The sequence below is a fragment of the Besnoitia besnoiti genome, chromosome V (assembly GCF_002563875.1).
Source record: "Besnoitia besnoiti strain Bb-Ger1 chromosome V, whole genome shotgun sequence".
NCBI lineage: Eukaryota > Apicomplexa > Conoidasida > Eucoccidiorida > Sarcocystidae > Besnoitia > Besnoitia besnoiti.
This window is the reverse complement of record NC_042360.1, coordinates 1,223,174-1,236,778: the sequence shown is the minus strand read 5'-3', so window position 1 is coordinate 1,236,778 and position 13,605 is coordinate 1,223,174. Positions and strand designations below refer to the sequence as shown.

The 13,605-nt window shown below is 58.2% G+C and overlaps 2 protein-coding genes across 2 annotated transcripts; both read left to right on the top strand.

The window, feature by feature from the left end:
• Positions 1 to 227: 227 nt before the first annotated feature.
• On the top strand, positions 228 to 2,418 carry BESB_059930 (uncharacterized protein; the record flags this gene model as incomplete). The annotated part of the gene is made up of 2 exons (XM_029364407.1): positions 228 to 609; positions 983 to 2,418. The coding sequence occupies 2 exons, from the start codon at positions 228 to 230 to the stop codon at positions 2,416 to 2,418; spliced, it is 1,818 nt and encodes a 605-aa protein (XP_029219115.1).
• A 3,754-nt stretch (positions 2,419 to 6,172) lies between these two features.
• On the top strand, positions 6,173 to 12,296 carry BESB_059920 (uncharacterized protein; the record flags this gene model as incomplete). Its single annotated transcript, XM_029364406.1, has 8 exons — positions 6,173 to 7,988; positions 8,339 to 8,724; positions 9,123 to 9,301; positions 9,586 to 9,624; positions 10,201 to 10,294; positions 10,694 to 10,861; positions 11,447 to 11,757; positions 12,167 to 12,296. 8 exons carry the CDS (start codon positions 6,173 to 6,175, stop codon positions 12,294 to 12,296), a joined length of 3,123 nt encoding a protein of 1,040 aa, XP_029219114.1.
• Between the last annotated feature and the right edge of the window lie 1,309 nt (positions 12,297 to 13,605).

Sequence of the window (13,605 nt, the reverse complement as noted above, 5' to 3'; positions counted from 1 at the left end):
TCTTGTGGAAGGTCGCAGGCGGCTGTGCACGGCGGTCTCGTCTACGACTGGGTGTTTCGTAATTGTTTGAGAGATCAAAAAACATAGATATAGAGGCAACGAGGCGCGCATCCGAGCTGCGGCGCGAGTAAGCTCTCCACGGCTCGGTCACTGCCGCCTTCTCATCGAGAGAATTCACAAGGCGTGGTCCCCTGCGTTCTTCAGTCGCACACTCTTCAGGTGCTGGTATGTTCAGTATTGGGGCAAGTCCTTGCTTCTTTCTCCGTTTACATGCGAACGACCAAGGTCAGTGCCTCCAGGATATCCGTTGTCTGTTCTTGAGCCTTCTCGTTCGCTGCACCCGCCCTCCGCCCGCCGCGGCCATGTCTTTTGAGGGCCTCTCGAAACCTCCGAGCAGCGCCTTCGGTGTGTTGCAGCCGCTGAACCATATTTACCTTCATTTCGGCTTCGCGCTCTCCCTCTACCGTGTCTCCGCTCCCCCTGAGTTTCTCTGCCTTCGGCGGAAGCCTCTGCTGGCGTGCCTCCTTGCCGCGCAGCTGACCGGGTCGGGACTCGCCTCGCTGCCCCCCCGTCTGCCTGAGGCGCGCTCGACGAATCTGTTTTCTCCAGGTGACCCTGTGCTCTTGGATGCAGCACGAGTTTTGCTGCCATGGCGTTTCGTGGACGGGGCTCGAACCCGCACGGGGGCCGCGGCCGCGGAGGCCTCAGAGAGGGCATGCACTGGCGTCCGCCACCGCCCGGGGGATTCGGCCCTCATAGCGTCGGAAGAGACGCTTTCTCCTCTACTTCTTCCTTCAATTATGCTTTGGCTTCGCCGCTCTCGGCACCCCTGAGGCCTCCGCACGCGGTAGCTCCCCCCCCGACGCCTCTTTCTCTCAAGGCCCGCGCCGATGCCGGCGACCGCCGTTCCCCTCTCCCGCGTCGTTCTCTCAGTCTCCCCCGCCATTCTACTCTCCCCCCGCTGCGTGTTTGCCTGAAGGAGGGGCTGCTGTCCATCCCGCCTTCTCGTCGCACGGGACTCGCCGCAGGGGCCGCGGGGCGCGAAGGCCCGCTGGGGGCCGCGGCGCCTCGCCGCCAGCGCTCTTTCCCCCCGGGTGCCTTGACGACCCGTGGGCAAGGCTGAACTCCAGCTTGCAGCAGACGCACCCCGCTCTTGAACTCCCGTTCAGGAAGTGGTCCGACACCTTGAGGCCGCAGGACTCTGCAGCGGAGAGAGAAGCGCTCGGCGTGGTGCCCGAGCGTGAGAACGGGGACGAACCAAATGAACGGGATGCTGCGGCTGCGTGCGGAGGCAAGAAGTTCCTAAAGGACGACGAGGAAGGAAACGGAGAGGAGAGAAAAGCGACAGGGCGAGATGCGGGTTCCGCCCAGCAGGCCGGCCGCCGGGCGCCCATGAGACCTCCTCCAGTCATATCTGAGCACCGCCTAGGCTGTGACGAGGAACCTCCACGCGCGGAGAAAGAAGACCGAGAATCAATAGGCGGAGATACGTGCGCAGGACGAATCCAAGATGACGCTGCTTCTTCGGGTGACGACTCTTCCTATCCGCCGCAGGGGCCCGGCAGCGGGACGCTCAGGGCTTCTGAGCCGCCTCGAGAGGCACACTCGCCGGCGTGCCGCTCGCCGGAAAAGAAGAGATTTTGTCTCTCGTTTCTGCCACCGCCCAAGAGCGGTGTAGCTTCTTCTTTTTTGTCGTCTCTTCCTTCTCCGAAAGATGCTTCGTCTTCTTTTCTTTCCTCGCTATCTCGGCCTCGAGATGCTGATGTGTCCTCGCCTCTCGGCTCTTCGCTTCCTTCTCAGGGGGCACCTGTATCCTATGCGTCCTGCCTTTCGTCTCTCCCTCCCGCCAGGGGTGCCTGTGTGACTGCCTCTTCGTTGCTGTCTTCTCTCCCTTCGCCTAAATCCAGTTCGTCTGCTTCTGTGGGGTCTCCTGCTTCTCCGCGGCGCGGTCGCGGCTCTTCTGCACACGGCGCTGAGGAAGCCGCCAACGACCGCGACGAGGGGGTGCCTGTACAAGGCATCGCGACGGCTGAGATCGAACGGGAGTCCACGAGCGAGCTGCCGTCTGCAGGGCGCGGGGTGGGGACCGCGACAGCTGCTTCGGTTATTTTTGCGGCCTCTTCCGTGTCTTGTTGCCTTTCTTCTGGCGCAGGCGTGGCGGAGGAGTCCCAGCAGTTGGACGTTGCCGAGGTGTCGGTCCCCGAATTGAAGCCGGCGGCCCCTGCCCCGTGTGCCTTAGCACCTAGCGGCGACATGGCGGAGAGAGCGGGCGAGCCTGTGGAAAGGCCAGGGGACTCTACGAAGCCGGCAGCGGAAGGCAAGAGTGCGTTTCTCTGTTTAGATGCGGAAAAAATTCGGGAAAAGCTGCGCGAGAGGACAAATCCAGGGAGGTGTAAGGGGCGAGGGACAACGCAGTGATCCACGACCAGGTGTATCCGTGTTTGTTTCCCTGACGACACTGCTCGCACGGTTGGAGTTTGTGCGTTTCAAGCAACGGTACTACCCAGCCAGCAGTCAATTTTTGGCACTGTAAATACTTTCGCCCTCCGGCGTACAGGCGAGCGGCCAGCGAGGAGTGACGTGGAGGCAGCAGACATATGAGCAGGATAAGGAAAAGCACTTTGGATACGAATTGTTGAATGGAGATGTTTATACCTCCATCTTCCACGCGGATAGAAGGAGACAGTGCGCATCATCTCTTAGGCCTCACTGTCTGCCAGATTCCAGGTAATTGCACACTTTGCAATACGGCGCGGGTGTAGTTTTTTTTTTTAAGGTTTAGCACAGTAGTGCGCGGGAGTCTATAGAGCGGGCTGTCTTCCTGTGTGACGTGAAACTCGAACAGGGGTACCATTTTGAAGATTCCAAGGAGCTCTGCTTCATAGTAGGCTTTCGCGTATCGTGGCTAGAACTATGCCGCGGAGCCGACGAGCCAGGCTTCGGTCGCTGAATCTCTCCTTTTCACGAGATCGCAGCGCATCTACTGAGGCACGGTAGTCCCTTCGGCGCACCCGCCAGGCAGAAGAAAGAAGGGCACTGCTGATAGATTTTGGATCTCTGTCGCTGCAGTCGCCTAGCGGCATTTCACCACGTTCCAGACGAGGCTTTGGGCGCGCGGCGCCCTGTCACCAAGGGTACTGGGTTGTCCTTTACGGTCAAGCGTGTCAGGGTGGTGCGCGAGTGCCGATGAAAAATCGGGTGACTAGACTAGCGGCGCCGCTGGATTCCCTGTGTCGATAGCTCACCCTAAATCCACTGCACACAAGTACAAACGAATATATATTCATATATATATATATATATATATATATATGTATACACGTACTTACTATATATCTGTATGTGTATGCGTCCGAAAACCCAGCTCTCGTTACCTGCTTGGGGTATCGTAGCTACCTTACGCCGCGGAAGCAGTCAACGCACATGTAGAAAGATGGTTCTTGGAGTGAGACTCACGCAAGTCCACACGGGCAGAAGTCCGCAAATATCTACATGAGTATTGAATTTCGGCAGGCTCACAAGTGAAACGCCGTTAGCATAGAGGGCAAAACGAGTTCCAGATGCATAATCGGCCGCGTTTCGCGTGTACATCGCAGGAACGGTAGCGCGCAGAAGTGTAGCCTGGTATAACACAGTAGGTGAACCAGCTGGGAGAGCTTCGGTTCCGTTTGTCGGCTGTCCGTGAAATGTGCGTGTTCCTTGTTTATGTTTACTTCCGCCCTCGTGGGAAAGGGGCGGTCAATCTTCCATGCTAAATACGTTTCAGTGGTGTCGTCTAGTAAGTCGAGAACACCTGTTTCTCTTCCCAGCCCGGTGGTCCGCCGCCGACGACATACGGGATGCTGGACGGCTTTTTCCTTGCCTATTTGCTCCCGTTTTTGCACTCGGTCCGGTGCTGGTTACGGAGGAAACAGACGCACTTCTGGCAGGGCCACACGTAACCTGTACAGACGTTGATCATGAGAAACTGGTCGAGCGGTGGAATCACGCTATACGTTATGCTGGCTGTAATACGCGATAGTGGTCTGTTGCCTGGCCAACCCACACAATAGATATTTATAGTTGGGTCGACGAGCAGAGCGAGAGATGGCGGCAGTTAGATCCTACCCCTCATCGTCTGTTCGCCGGCGGCAACGCTGCGGCCACCAGCGCCTCATCCCGCTGGCCCTACGATGTGGACATGTTTTGTTTTCGTCATTGCTGTCGATCCCGGTGCTCACGCACGTTTGGATTTTGTTTCGAGGTCATCTCCCAGCGTTGCGTGGAACCTCGAGTTTTAAACAAAGGAACCATTAACGCTAACGCACTGGACTTGCTGCTTCCCGCGGCTTGCGTGTGTCTGTCCTGGCACAGACTTGCTCGGGATGGCGACTGGAGGCTCGCCCCACTTAACGCTGACCATGGGATTCGTCCTGCGAGGTAGCAGCCGCACGAACCAGCTATCCGTCTATGAACGCGCGGTCTATGCCGCATCCGCAGATGCCACTCGAGGGAGTGCGGTCAACGAGACGTTGACAGTCAGCCATCGCCCAGAACGGGTGTCGCGGACAGATGACAGACCGCCGGCGAGCTGCAGCGCTCCTGCTCGGCGTTTCTGCTGCTTCTACAGTTTCGTTTTGCTTCCCGCTTCTGCGCCTTCTCGCGCAGAAGACGAACAGAAGAATACCTCTGTTCGAGGGCCTCGAAAGACGTACCGCCGCTGGCATTCCGCACGCGCGGCAGGATTTCGGTTAACAGCTCGGTGAATGTTCAAGACAGCCGCCGCGGCTGCGTTTCCGCATGCTGGTGTCCGTTACGGCTCGCTTGGCGCACGCGTTAGAGCGTGTGGAACGTGCGTGCTCCAGTGTCTACCGTACACCTAACTGCATTTACATTGGTTTAGTCTGGCCCTGTTTTCTCGATCTCTCGGTGGGAGTCACGGCCGCTTCGGCCTCTGTTATGAAAATCCGCCGTAGAATTTCATTGGCTTGGTACGCGAGCGTCTTGTACGGTACGAGCGCGGTGGCGACGACCGCGACGGAAGCCAGGAGGGGGCCACTGGTCTTTGGCGGTCTGTTGAAACACCGCCTGAAGAGTCTAAACTGTTTTCCCTTGGAAAAGGCGTTGGGTAATCAGGATATCGGCGCTGGCACAACGCACCGGCCGCCGCCTATCGTGACTGGCGACGAGGGCGTTGAATTCTTGTCCTCGAACAGCAGGAAGCCACCTGCGGCGTCTTGAAACTTTTGGCCAGCCTGAGGGAACGCGTGGCGGTGGTGTGCGTGTTGAGATTTTAGCTCTCTCACCACGCTTTTGTGTTGCACGCCCATTTTTCTAGGCAGCAAGCGCAACCGTAGCTTACAGAGTCCATGGGATTTTCTGCCACTCACATTGCGGCGCCCGCGTTCTGGCTCAGTCGCGCGTTTGTCTGGTGTCGAGGCTCACCGAGTGCAACGGGCAGCTGCCGTGGCAGTCTCGCGCCTCCCCGTTTTTCCCATTCTGGCGGCGCTTTTCTTTCAGCGGCCCGACAGGCGATGCCATTGCACAAAGCTCGCTGTTCTTGTCGTCACGCGAGAATTTTTCTCGAAAGGCACTTCCTGGTCAGCGGCCATTGCAGCGTTCGGGCGGCAATTTTTGCTAACCTGGGTGAAAAGCATGATCTGGTCTGATAGATTCGCGATGAGATTCTCCATTATATCCGCGATGTACTGCTAGACGAAGGAGCCTGTGTCAGCCTGTCACGCAGCGACCGTTCAAATACGTTTTCGTCACTCGGGTTATGTCCACGGCAGAAGACAATTTTTTTGCGTGCGTTCTTCGGTGCATCCTAGGAGCGTGCCTCTTGGACCCTGCATCACATCCGTGCCGTGGTCGCTGTCGCATGCTCCTGGTCCTGAGACTGCTGTGCAAGGAGGCGCCAGATCTCCATGTACGCACAGCCACTGTTCCGGATACATAAATATATATACATATACATATATTCCTGTGTTGCTGCACGCACATACACAATTGGGAATCCGCGCACGTAGCTCCTGCATATTCCGCCACCACCGCCTTGCCTTCTCGCTCCGTGCGAGGCATCTGAGGCAAGCTCGCGCTCGCCTACATCCGTCAGCTAACTTTTCCCCCATCTGCGTTCGTTACCCTTTCTGCGAGTGTGACTTCTGCCCATCACTTGGAAGCGCTACAAAAGATGGATTTTTCACCGTCTTTATCTCCACACCACCAGGGTGTCGCTTCACCGACCTCCACCCACCACGATGGCGACAGCATTCCAGCGTCGCAAGCCTTCGCCCACCCGCAGAAAACCGCGTTTCTTCCACTCCTCTCAAACCGTTCGTCTTCGACCTGTGGAGAGCAGGGGACAGACGTAGCCTCGATCTCGTCGCACCCGCTCTCGCCAGGGTCTTTTGAGGACGGGGCGGGCGTGCCTACGCGATCGCCGCGTATGATGCAAAGGGAATCTGCTCCAGTTGATGCGTCGTCGTTCACTTCTTCTGGGTTGCGGTCACAACTAGAAGAAGAGAGCGCGCATGGCGTTCCTTGCTCCTCCTCCGCTCCCTCTGCGCCGCCGCGTCAGGGCCTTCCTCAGCCAGGCCTGCGAGGCAGCCGGGATTCCGTCGCTGCGTTGCTGGGGTTTGCGTCGTCCGCCGGCGAAACATACGGAAGCGAGGGGCGGCGCCGAAGTCGCGCCAACGAAGACGAGGGCGCCGGTATGCCGCAGCCCCGCCGAGCCGCCGCAGGGGCAGGTGGAAGTCGCTACACGGGGCGAGAGAGGGAAGAAGCTGCATGCTGCGAGGATGCCGCTGCCTCTGCGTCTCTCTATCGCCAGAGACAGCAGGGACATCAGAACTTGTTCCGGGTGGGAGGGGAGGCGACTAGGGTCGTCTGCACGAGAAGCAGACCTGCTGGCAGAGGAGAAACACAAGAACGAAGAAGCGGCGGAACTAACGGCGGAATTCCACGCGAAGAGCACCTAGGGGCGGAGCACACCGAACCCCTCCCAAGCGGTCGCGTCTCGGCTGTGGATCCATCCGAGACGCTTTCGGAGGGGCTCGAACCCGTGCGCGCTACATCTTTCGCTCAGGAGACGGGGCACGCATGTGACATGCAGACATGCATGCCCGCGGGCGTCCGTACTGAGCTCTGGCACAGGGAGGAAGAAAACCGACAGGAGAGAGAGAGGGCGGAGAAACGACACTGCGACGGAGAAATGCGCCGCACCTCTCGTGAACGACAGGGAGGCTGGCGGGCGCCGCAGCAGGCGGAATTCAGTCACGAGGACCCCCACAGTATGTCGGCTACTGGTGTGGCGCAATCGGGTCCATTTTCGCCTCGGGTGACCTACCACGGCGCCTTGCAGGGCGCTCCTACGCCCCGCCAGCAGACGCTTCATTCGCCGCCCGTACGTTCGGGAGCCTCGTCCGCTTCTTTCCGGCGCGCGGTCCCGCCTCTCGACTACCTGCGTCAATTGCAGAAGGAACATGACGGCACCAATTCCGTCGCGTCGTCTCTGCCGCCGTCGCCGTCTTTCCCTCATTTCCCGTTCAGCGGGCGGAGCCTCGATGCGGGTCGTCCCGAGCCGCTCGGCAGATTTCCGACTTCATCGCCATCTCCGAGCGCCCTGTCGCACCAGGATCCCCATCGCTCGCCTTCCGCATTCTCCTCGCGCTCTCGCTCTTCTTACACCTCTTCGTCCTTTTCCCCGAAACGGGATGAGCGCAACAGCCGCGTGAAAAAACTCGATGAATTGAAGAGCTCAGGCAGCGTTCTGCCGGTCTCGGCGGCTGTCCATGCCGCCGTGGAGACGGCGTTTAGTGCGGCGTCGGTCCAGGGCATGAGAAGGCAGGCGCTGTGGGGCGAAGAAGCGGCAGACGAACGTGGCGACACGGCGCTCCACCGGCGTATGAATTCGAGTGGAGGCGACGAGCTGCCGTTCCCCCTTAACCAGATGATGCGCCGGCGCGAATACCAGAACAAAAGCGACGACAGCTTGCACGGTCAACCACGTACGCTTTATCAACCGGCATATATATACAAATATATATGTACTCATACTTGCGTGTGAATGCAGGAGTGGTTTACGGATTAGGGCTTGTGTAGAGAGTCTATCGCTAGGCACTGGCGTCACATATACGTCTACCGCGGGCGCGCGTCAGGTCATAGGCCTCTTTAGCATGGGCGGATTCACCTGAAAGGCCGCAAAGAGACGTTGTAGGAGCTCTAGACAAGGGAACTATAGCTAGGGGACGCACAGCACGGTTCGATGAACCGCCTTGTTGCAGCGTGTGATGGGCTCCGTAAATCGTCACGTAAACTAAGCTTGTCCTATCGTTTTCTCCTGGTGTGCTTCTGCTAGGCGCGCTCCTGCTTCCGCAAGACATTTCCTGGCAGAGTGGCGCGGCGAACATCATGAGCTCTCGCTCCTCTCTGGGTCGGCTGCGTCCGCGCACTAGCCCCTCGCAGCTTTCATCTTCCTCTGAGTTCTGCGGGTCTTCGCCGTCTTCTTCGCCCTCCTCGTTTGTCTCCGCCGGCGCGGGGGCGTATGGCCCCGGCCGCGACCTCACGGCTCGAGAGCGGTCACTCGCCCAGTTCCGCGGCGCCGGCGAGATCCTGGGAAGCTACGAGGGCGCGGGTGGCGCAGAATCCAGGCACGAACGGCGACAGCTTTCAGATGGCCTCGGCGCGCGACGGGGAGACGACAGAGACAAGCCCCTCGCGCAGCCGCCCCTGAGTGTGGCAGAGGTGAGGACCGAAAGAGCCGTTAGAGGGAGCCATAGGAAATAGGGGGATAATCGAGGCGGGAGGTGGAAAGGAGTAGAGGTAGGAAATAGGGAGAAAACTGAGGCGGGGAACAAGGAGGGGGGCGGAGGGGGAGCAGACCCTAAAGCCTAGTCGTACAGAGCGAATGCCAGTTAGAGAGGATTGGCGGGCCGTCCGACCCTGCGCGGAGCCTAGAATGAAAGATACGCGCGCAGAGACAGGCGAGCGCAGAGGAGGGTGCGAGGCCAGGTTCATGGGCTCGCATCTGAGCGGGGCCGGCGTGCGTATTGGAGTCCACCGACCGACCCAGGAGGCAGCCGGCTGACTTAGGCAGACTCTCATCTGCACGTGATTCTGTCTGTTCTGCGCCGCGTGTGCAGGAAAATGAGCGCCGCCGCGAAGTCCAGCGGCAGAATCCGTGGTACACTGACTTATTCGGCAGAGAGACGCCTACCGCCTCCCGACCCGCGGCCGCCTCCGAAGTGCGCCGGGGCTACGAGGCGCCTGGAGACGCTGGCGTTCAAGTGGGCTGCTGGGATCGTCGTACAGGAACTCAGAGGTGCGTGGTGGAGCACGAGAGCTCCCTGGCGGTTGAGGGCATAGGTGGGGCAGCGGAAGACCACTAGTTGAAGGAAAGCACTGTGGCGACATCGTGCTGGACCGGGCTCGCCTGCTAGAGGGAGGCACCAACAGACAGACACACACGGGCTGACGTCCCCATTACGGACGCGAGGCAGCCCGACACACGCCGGCGAACACCTCTTCTGGCTTCCGTGCTTCTTTGGACTGCATGGCACGGCGCCTATCTCTTGTGGGACTGTCTCTCCTCTTGTTTTGCTTCAGACGCGCCGAGCTGCAGGAAGCGAAGACTGCGCATGAGCAGTGAGCGTCAGGAGCTCCGCGGCTTGTGCTATGTCCACGTCTCCTGGTCTGACCGCCTCGGCGTCCTTTTGTCTTTTCTTGCCGCACGCGGGCTTTCTCTTGCTGTTTTTTTTGGATGAAGTTGCGCACCGTGTCCCGGATGTTTGGGAGACCTGACCGTCATCCCTTCGCTGTTTGCGGTGCCACTCGTTTGTACGCGATTATCGCTTGTCTTGGTCTGATTTGTTTTGCTCCTTCCGAACATGTTTCGCGTCATCTCTCGCCTGGCAGATGGCCGCTACCGCATTGCATTCTCAGACTCGCGGCGAGAGGCTGTGCCTGTCTCCCTGAGGCGCAGAGGGCAGAACGGCGTCCTTTCTCGTCTGATTCAGATGACTTTTTCGGCGCACTGTGATTTTCGCACACAACCATGACCTGCTTCATTCTCAACAAAGTCGCTCTAAACCCTAACCCTAAATGCCTTGTCAAGTTCACTCGAGGGGAGGTCTTGTCATCCTTTGTGTAGCATCAGCGTCTGACGGTGTTTCTTGAGATCTCATGTTTCTGCTTTCTGTTCTATTTCGCTTGTTTTCTCAGATTCATCAAAGCCATGCACTCGGACGTGTTTTCGTCCGAGGAGCCATCCGCAGCCGCACAGCGCACCCTGGAGCGTGCCGAAGTGGCGCGAACGGTAAGGAGAGGAAACAGAAAAACTGTGTTTTCGTAGGCGTGGCGCTGTCTAGATATCAAAGCCTGCGACATGTATGTATATATATATGGGTCACCTAATCGCATGTGCTCGCTGTTAATGCTGTCATATTCGGTCAGTGACGCAACGAGTGGCTCGTATTTCCCTTTCTCCATGTTTCCACATCTCCGCAGTCTCCGTCGCGAACGGCTTTGTCGTGAAATCAATCTGAGGCTCTCACAAAACACGTCTCGATGCTGCGCTGCATGAGTACTCTCGCCCTTGTCGTGCGCTTACTTCGTTCGGCTCTTTCGCTTAATTTTCGCTGCCGTATCGCCTGAGTCCGGTGTGGCCGTAAATACACCCTATACCGTATACGCGTTTGCGTCTGCTTTGCTTCAGTGCCTCCTGCGCGAGAAGACGGAGGCCCGCGCGCGGCGGCTGCGGCTCCAAGAGGCGATCGAGAGCGGTGGCGCCCGGCTGTTCCATTCAGTGACAGGCGAGGAAACGAATCTGCCGGGGGCGAATGGAGAGAAGCTCTACAGGGAGGCGGCACATCTGCCGTGCAAGGTACAGAAATGAGATGCGTTGAAGCGTTTTGGGGTTTTCAAGCCATAAGGTGAACCAGGTCAGGGAGATCGCACGTAGACAGGAGGGAAACAGTGGAAGTGCGCGTCAATGGGCAGCCTCACGCAGTTCTCCGACGAGGAGAGACGCCCCGAGTTGGGTGAGGCCCATCAGCACGGGGGGGCCTGGCAAGGAGGCGCGCTTGGCACTGCACTTCAACGCTACGACCGGGAACCATGGATTGCCGCCATTGTCACGAGAAAAACCTGGAGAATTGACTCTGAGACGTCTTGTGGCGGCGCACGCTCGGCGTAGCTACGAAAACACACGCTGTTAGAGCATTTCATGCTTCGCCAGATGAGGGATCATAGGATGCCCGGTCACTCACGCAGTGGCTTCAGAGAAACGACTTCGCGAGGCCAGACTGCTCAGAGCGCCCGACTCAGCCCCGCATGATTCTGCACTTGGAAGGTGATCCCCTGATCCCCCTGTTATATACGGTTTGAATCTCACCGAAGCACTGTTGTTCATCTCCGCATTCCCTCGAAGCCCGTATCTTCTGTGCCGGGGATCTCGTGTGGCTCTCAGGTAGTGGAACTGCACCTTGCGGGCATTCGCCCAGATATGACTGAGGACGATATCCGCCGGATTTGCGGGGCTGTGGCGGACACGCCGCGGGTGTCGCCTACCTCGAGGAGCGCTTTCTGGCCTTCAGCACCCTCCACTGTGCGTTCGCCTGCGCAATCTCCTCTGGGGCCCGCAGCGGCTGGGGGGAAGCACCTTGGGCCGGGCACGGGCAGAAGCGGCGACGGCGCGAGTCTGAACTGCGTCGTCAAGGTCAGCCTCGTCCGCGACTTGCTAACCAATCAGTGCAAAGGCACTGGCAGGCTGGTTCTGCGGTGAGAGAAGAAACCGGGTAGACGCAAGGGGTCCTTGCCGAGGCACGCAAGTGACTCGGCGCTGTCCGCACATGCAGCATCTGCAGAATTCGTGGGAGGACGCTGCGCACCTAGTTCATCAGGTCGTAGTCAGGCGGGCACTACGTGCATAAGTCTGCGGATCCCAGCGGAGAGGGAATCGATGCGCGATATGCCGCTTCGTGCGCTGGTGAATGAGGCTGTTCATGCCGCCGACTGCAGCCCACGCGCTCGCTACTAGATGGACACTGAACTCTCACGACCCCGCGGTGGAGGCGGGGTCGACATATAGAGGACAAAGTGTGTGGAAAGCCTGCGGTGGAGTCAAACAGGGGATTGCCCTCCATAATGTGCTTCTCACGTGGTGATTGCATTCGCTTCTGCGCCTCAGGTGTCACGAAAGCCACGATGAAGATGAAATTGTCCGGCGGCTCTCTGCGGCGAAGGTTTTCGTTCAAAGCAGAGACGTCACTGTCGACACACCGCAGCTCTCAGCACGAGGCCAAGCAGGGCGGCGGTAAAGAAGACTTTTTTTAGCGGCCAGACTTATTGAAGAAGCATCTTTTTCAGGAAACACCGAACGGCATGCTGAGAGAGAGAAACAAGCCAACGCCGCTTCTTAGAGGGAGGGGGGCGGCGAGACCCGGCACAAGCTTGAACAGTAGACGCTTTCCGCAAGAAGGCAGCACGCTGGCACGCGAGACAGGAGTAGGACCCTAAGCAGCCGTCATCGCTTGTGCCGAGACCAAGTGGCAACTGTCGGATGCTTTGTTTCAGAGCTCACTCAGGCTGACCCCCACGAGATGTGCCACACTCGCGTTCCACTTAGGTCGGCGTCTGCGCGTACCTGGCCTCTCTGATCTGTGTTGAGTCTCTGTCTGAGAAGGACCGCTTTTACTGAAATGGTACTCGTCGCCAAGGGACGCCATGAAGTGGATAAGGCCGAGGCGATGTGGACAGGAAGAGAGAAAATAGGAAGACACTGAAAACGAAGAGAGGCTGGGGAGAATACCGAAAGCAACGAACTGATACAATATCGAGTATACCCGCCCCGAAATCGTCAGGCCATGTGGAGAGGAAAAGGATGCAGAATGGGAGTTACTTTCGTATGTTTCTGCTTTCTACGCTCCGGTGTGAGCCGCTGAAGGGCGTGTGTCTTGTATCTCGGTTTGCGGTTGATTGCCCATGGCCGAAACCGTCAAGCCAAACAGGCGTTCCCCGTTTTTTTCAAACAGCCGACGCTACCTCCGCGTGTATGCATTTCTTCGCCTCACTCCTTGTCATGTGTGCGCAAGCACGGTTCTATTGTCTCATGCCTATGCACCATCTGTGCGCCAACGCCATAGCAGGTTGTCGTCATTCGATACTGAAGAGTGCGACCAGCTCGGCGGCTGGGTGTCTAAAACAGATTTCTAATGGATGTACGACACAAACAGCAGCCGGTGAGCTGCGTAGTTATCTGTGAACATTGAGGGACAGCGACCAGTGCATCCGCATTTGTCTAGGTAGCTGCTGCGTCGGCGGTGGCGGGAGATGGTAATCTCAGTAAGTATAATTGAGGATACGAGCATTGAAACGAAGCTTACTGATGCAAGCGGCTGCGTTTGACGTGCTTCACCTCCATGTGAACAAACCAGAGTTTTTGTATGTAGATGGCCGGTGTACTTGTGAACCGCAGAACAGACGCCATCACTCCCCCGAAAAAAGGTAACAACAATAACAAACAGGTGGGCGGATGCTGGCAGATATCAACTTTCCGAAAGTTAATCGGAAGGCTGAAGAGCAGGGAATCAATGCGGAGAGACCGGCCGCCGCCTCAGGGACGCCATA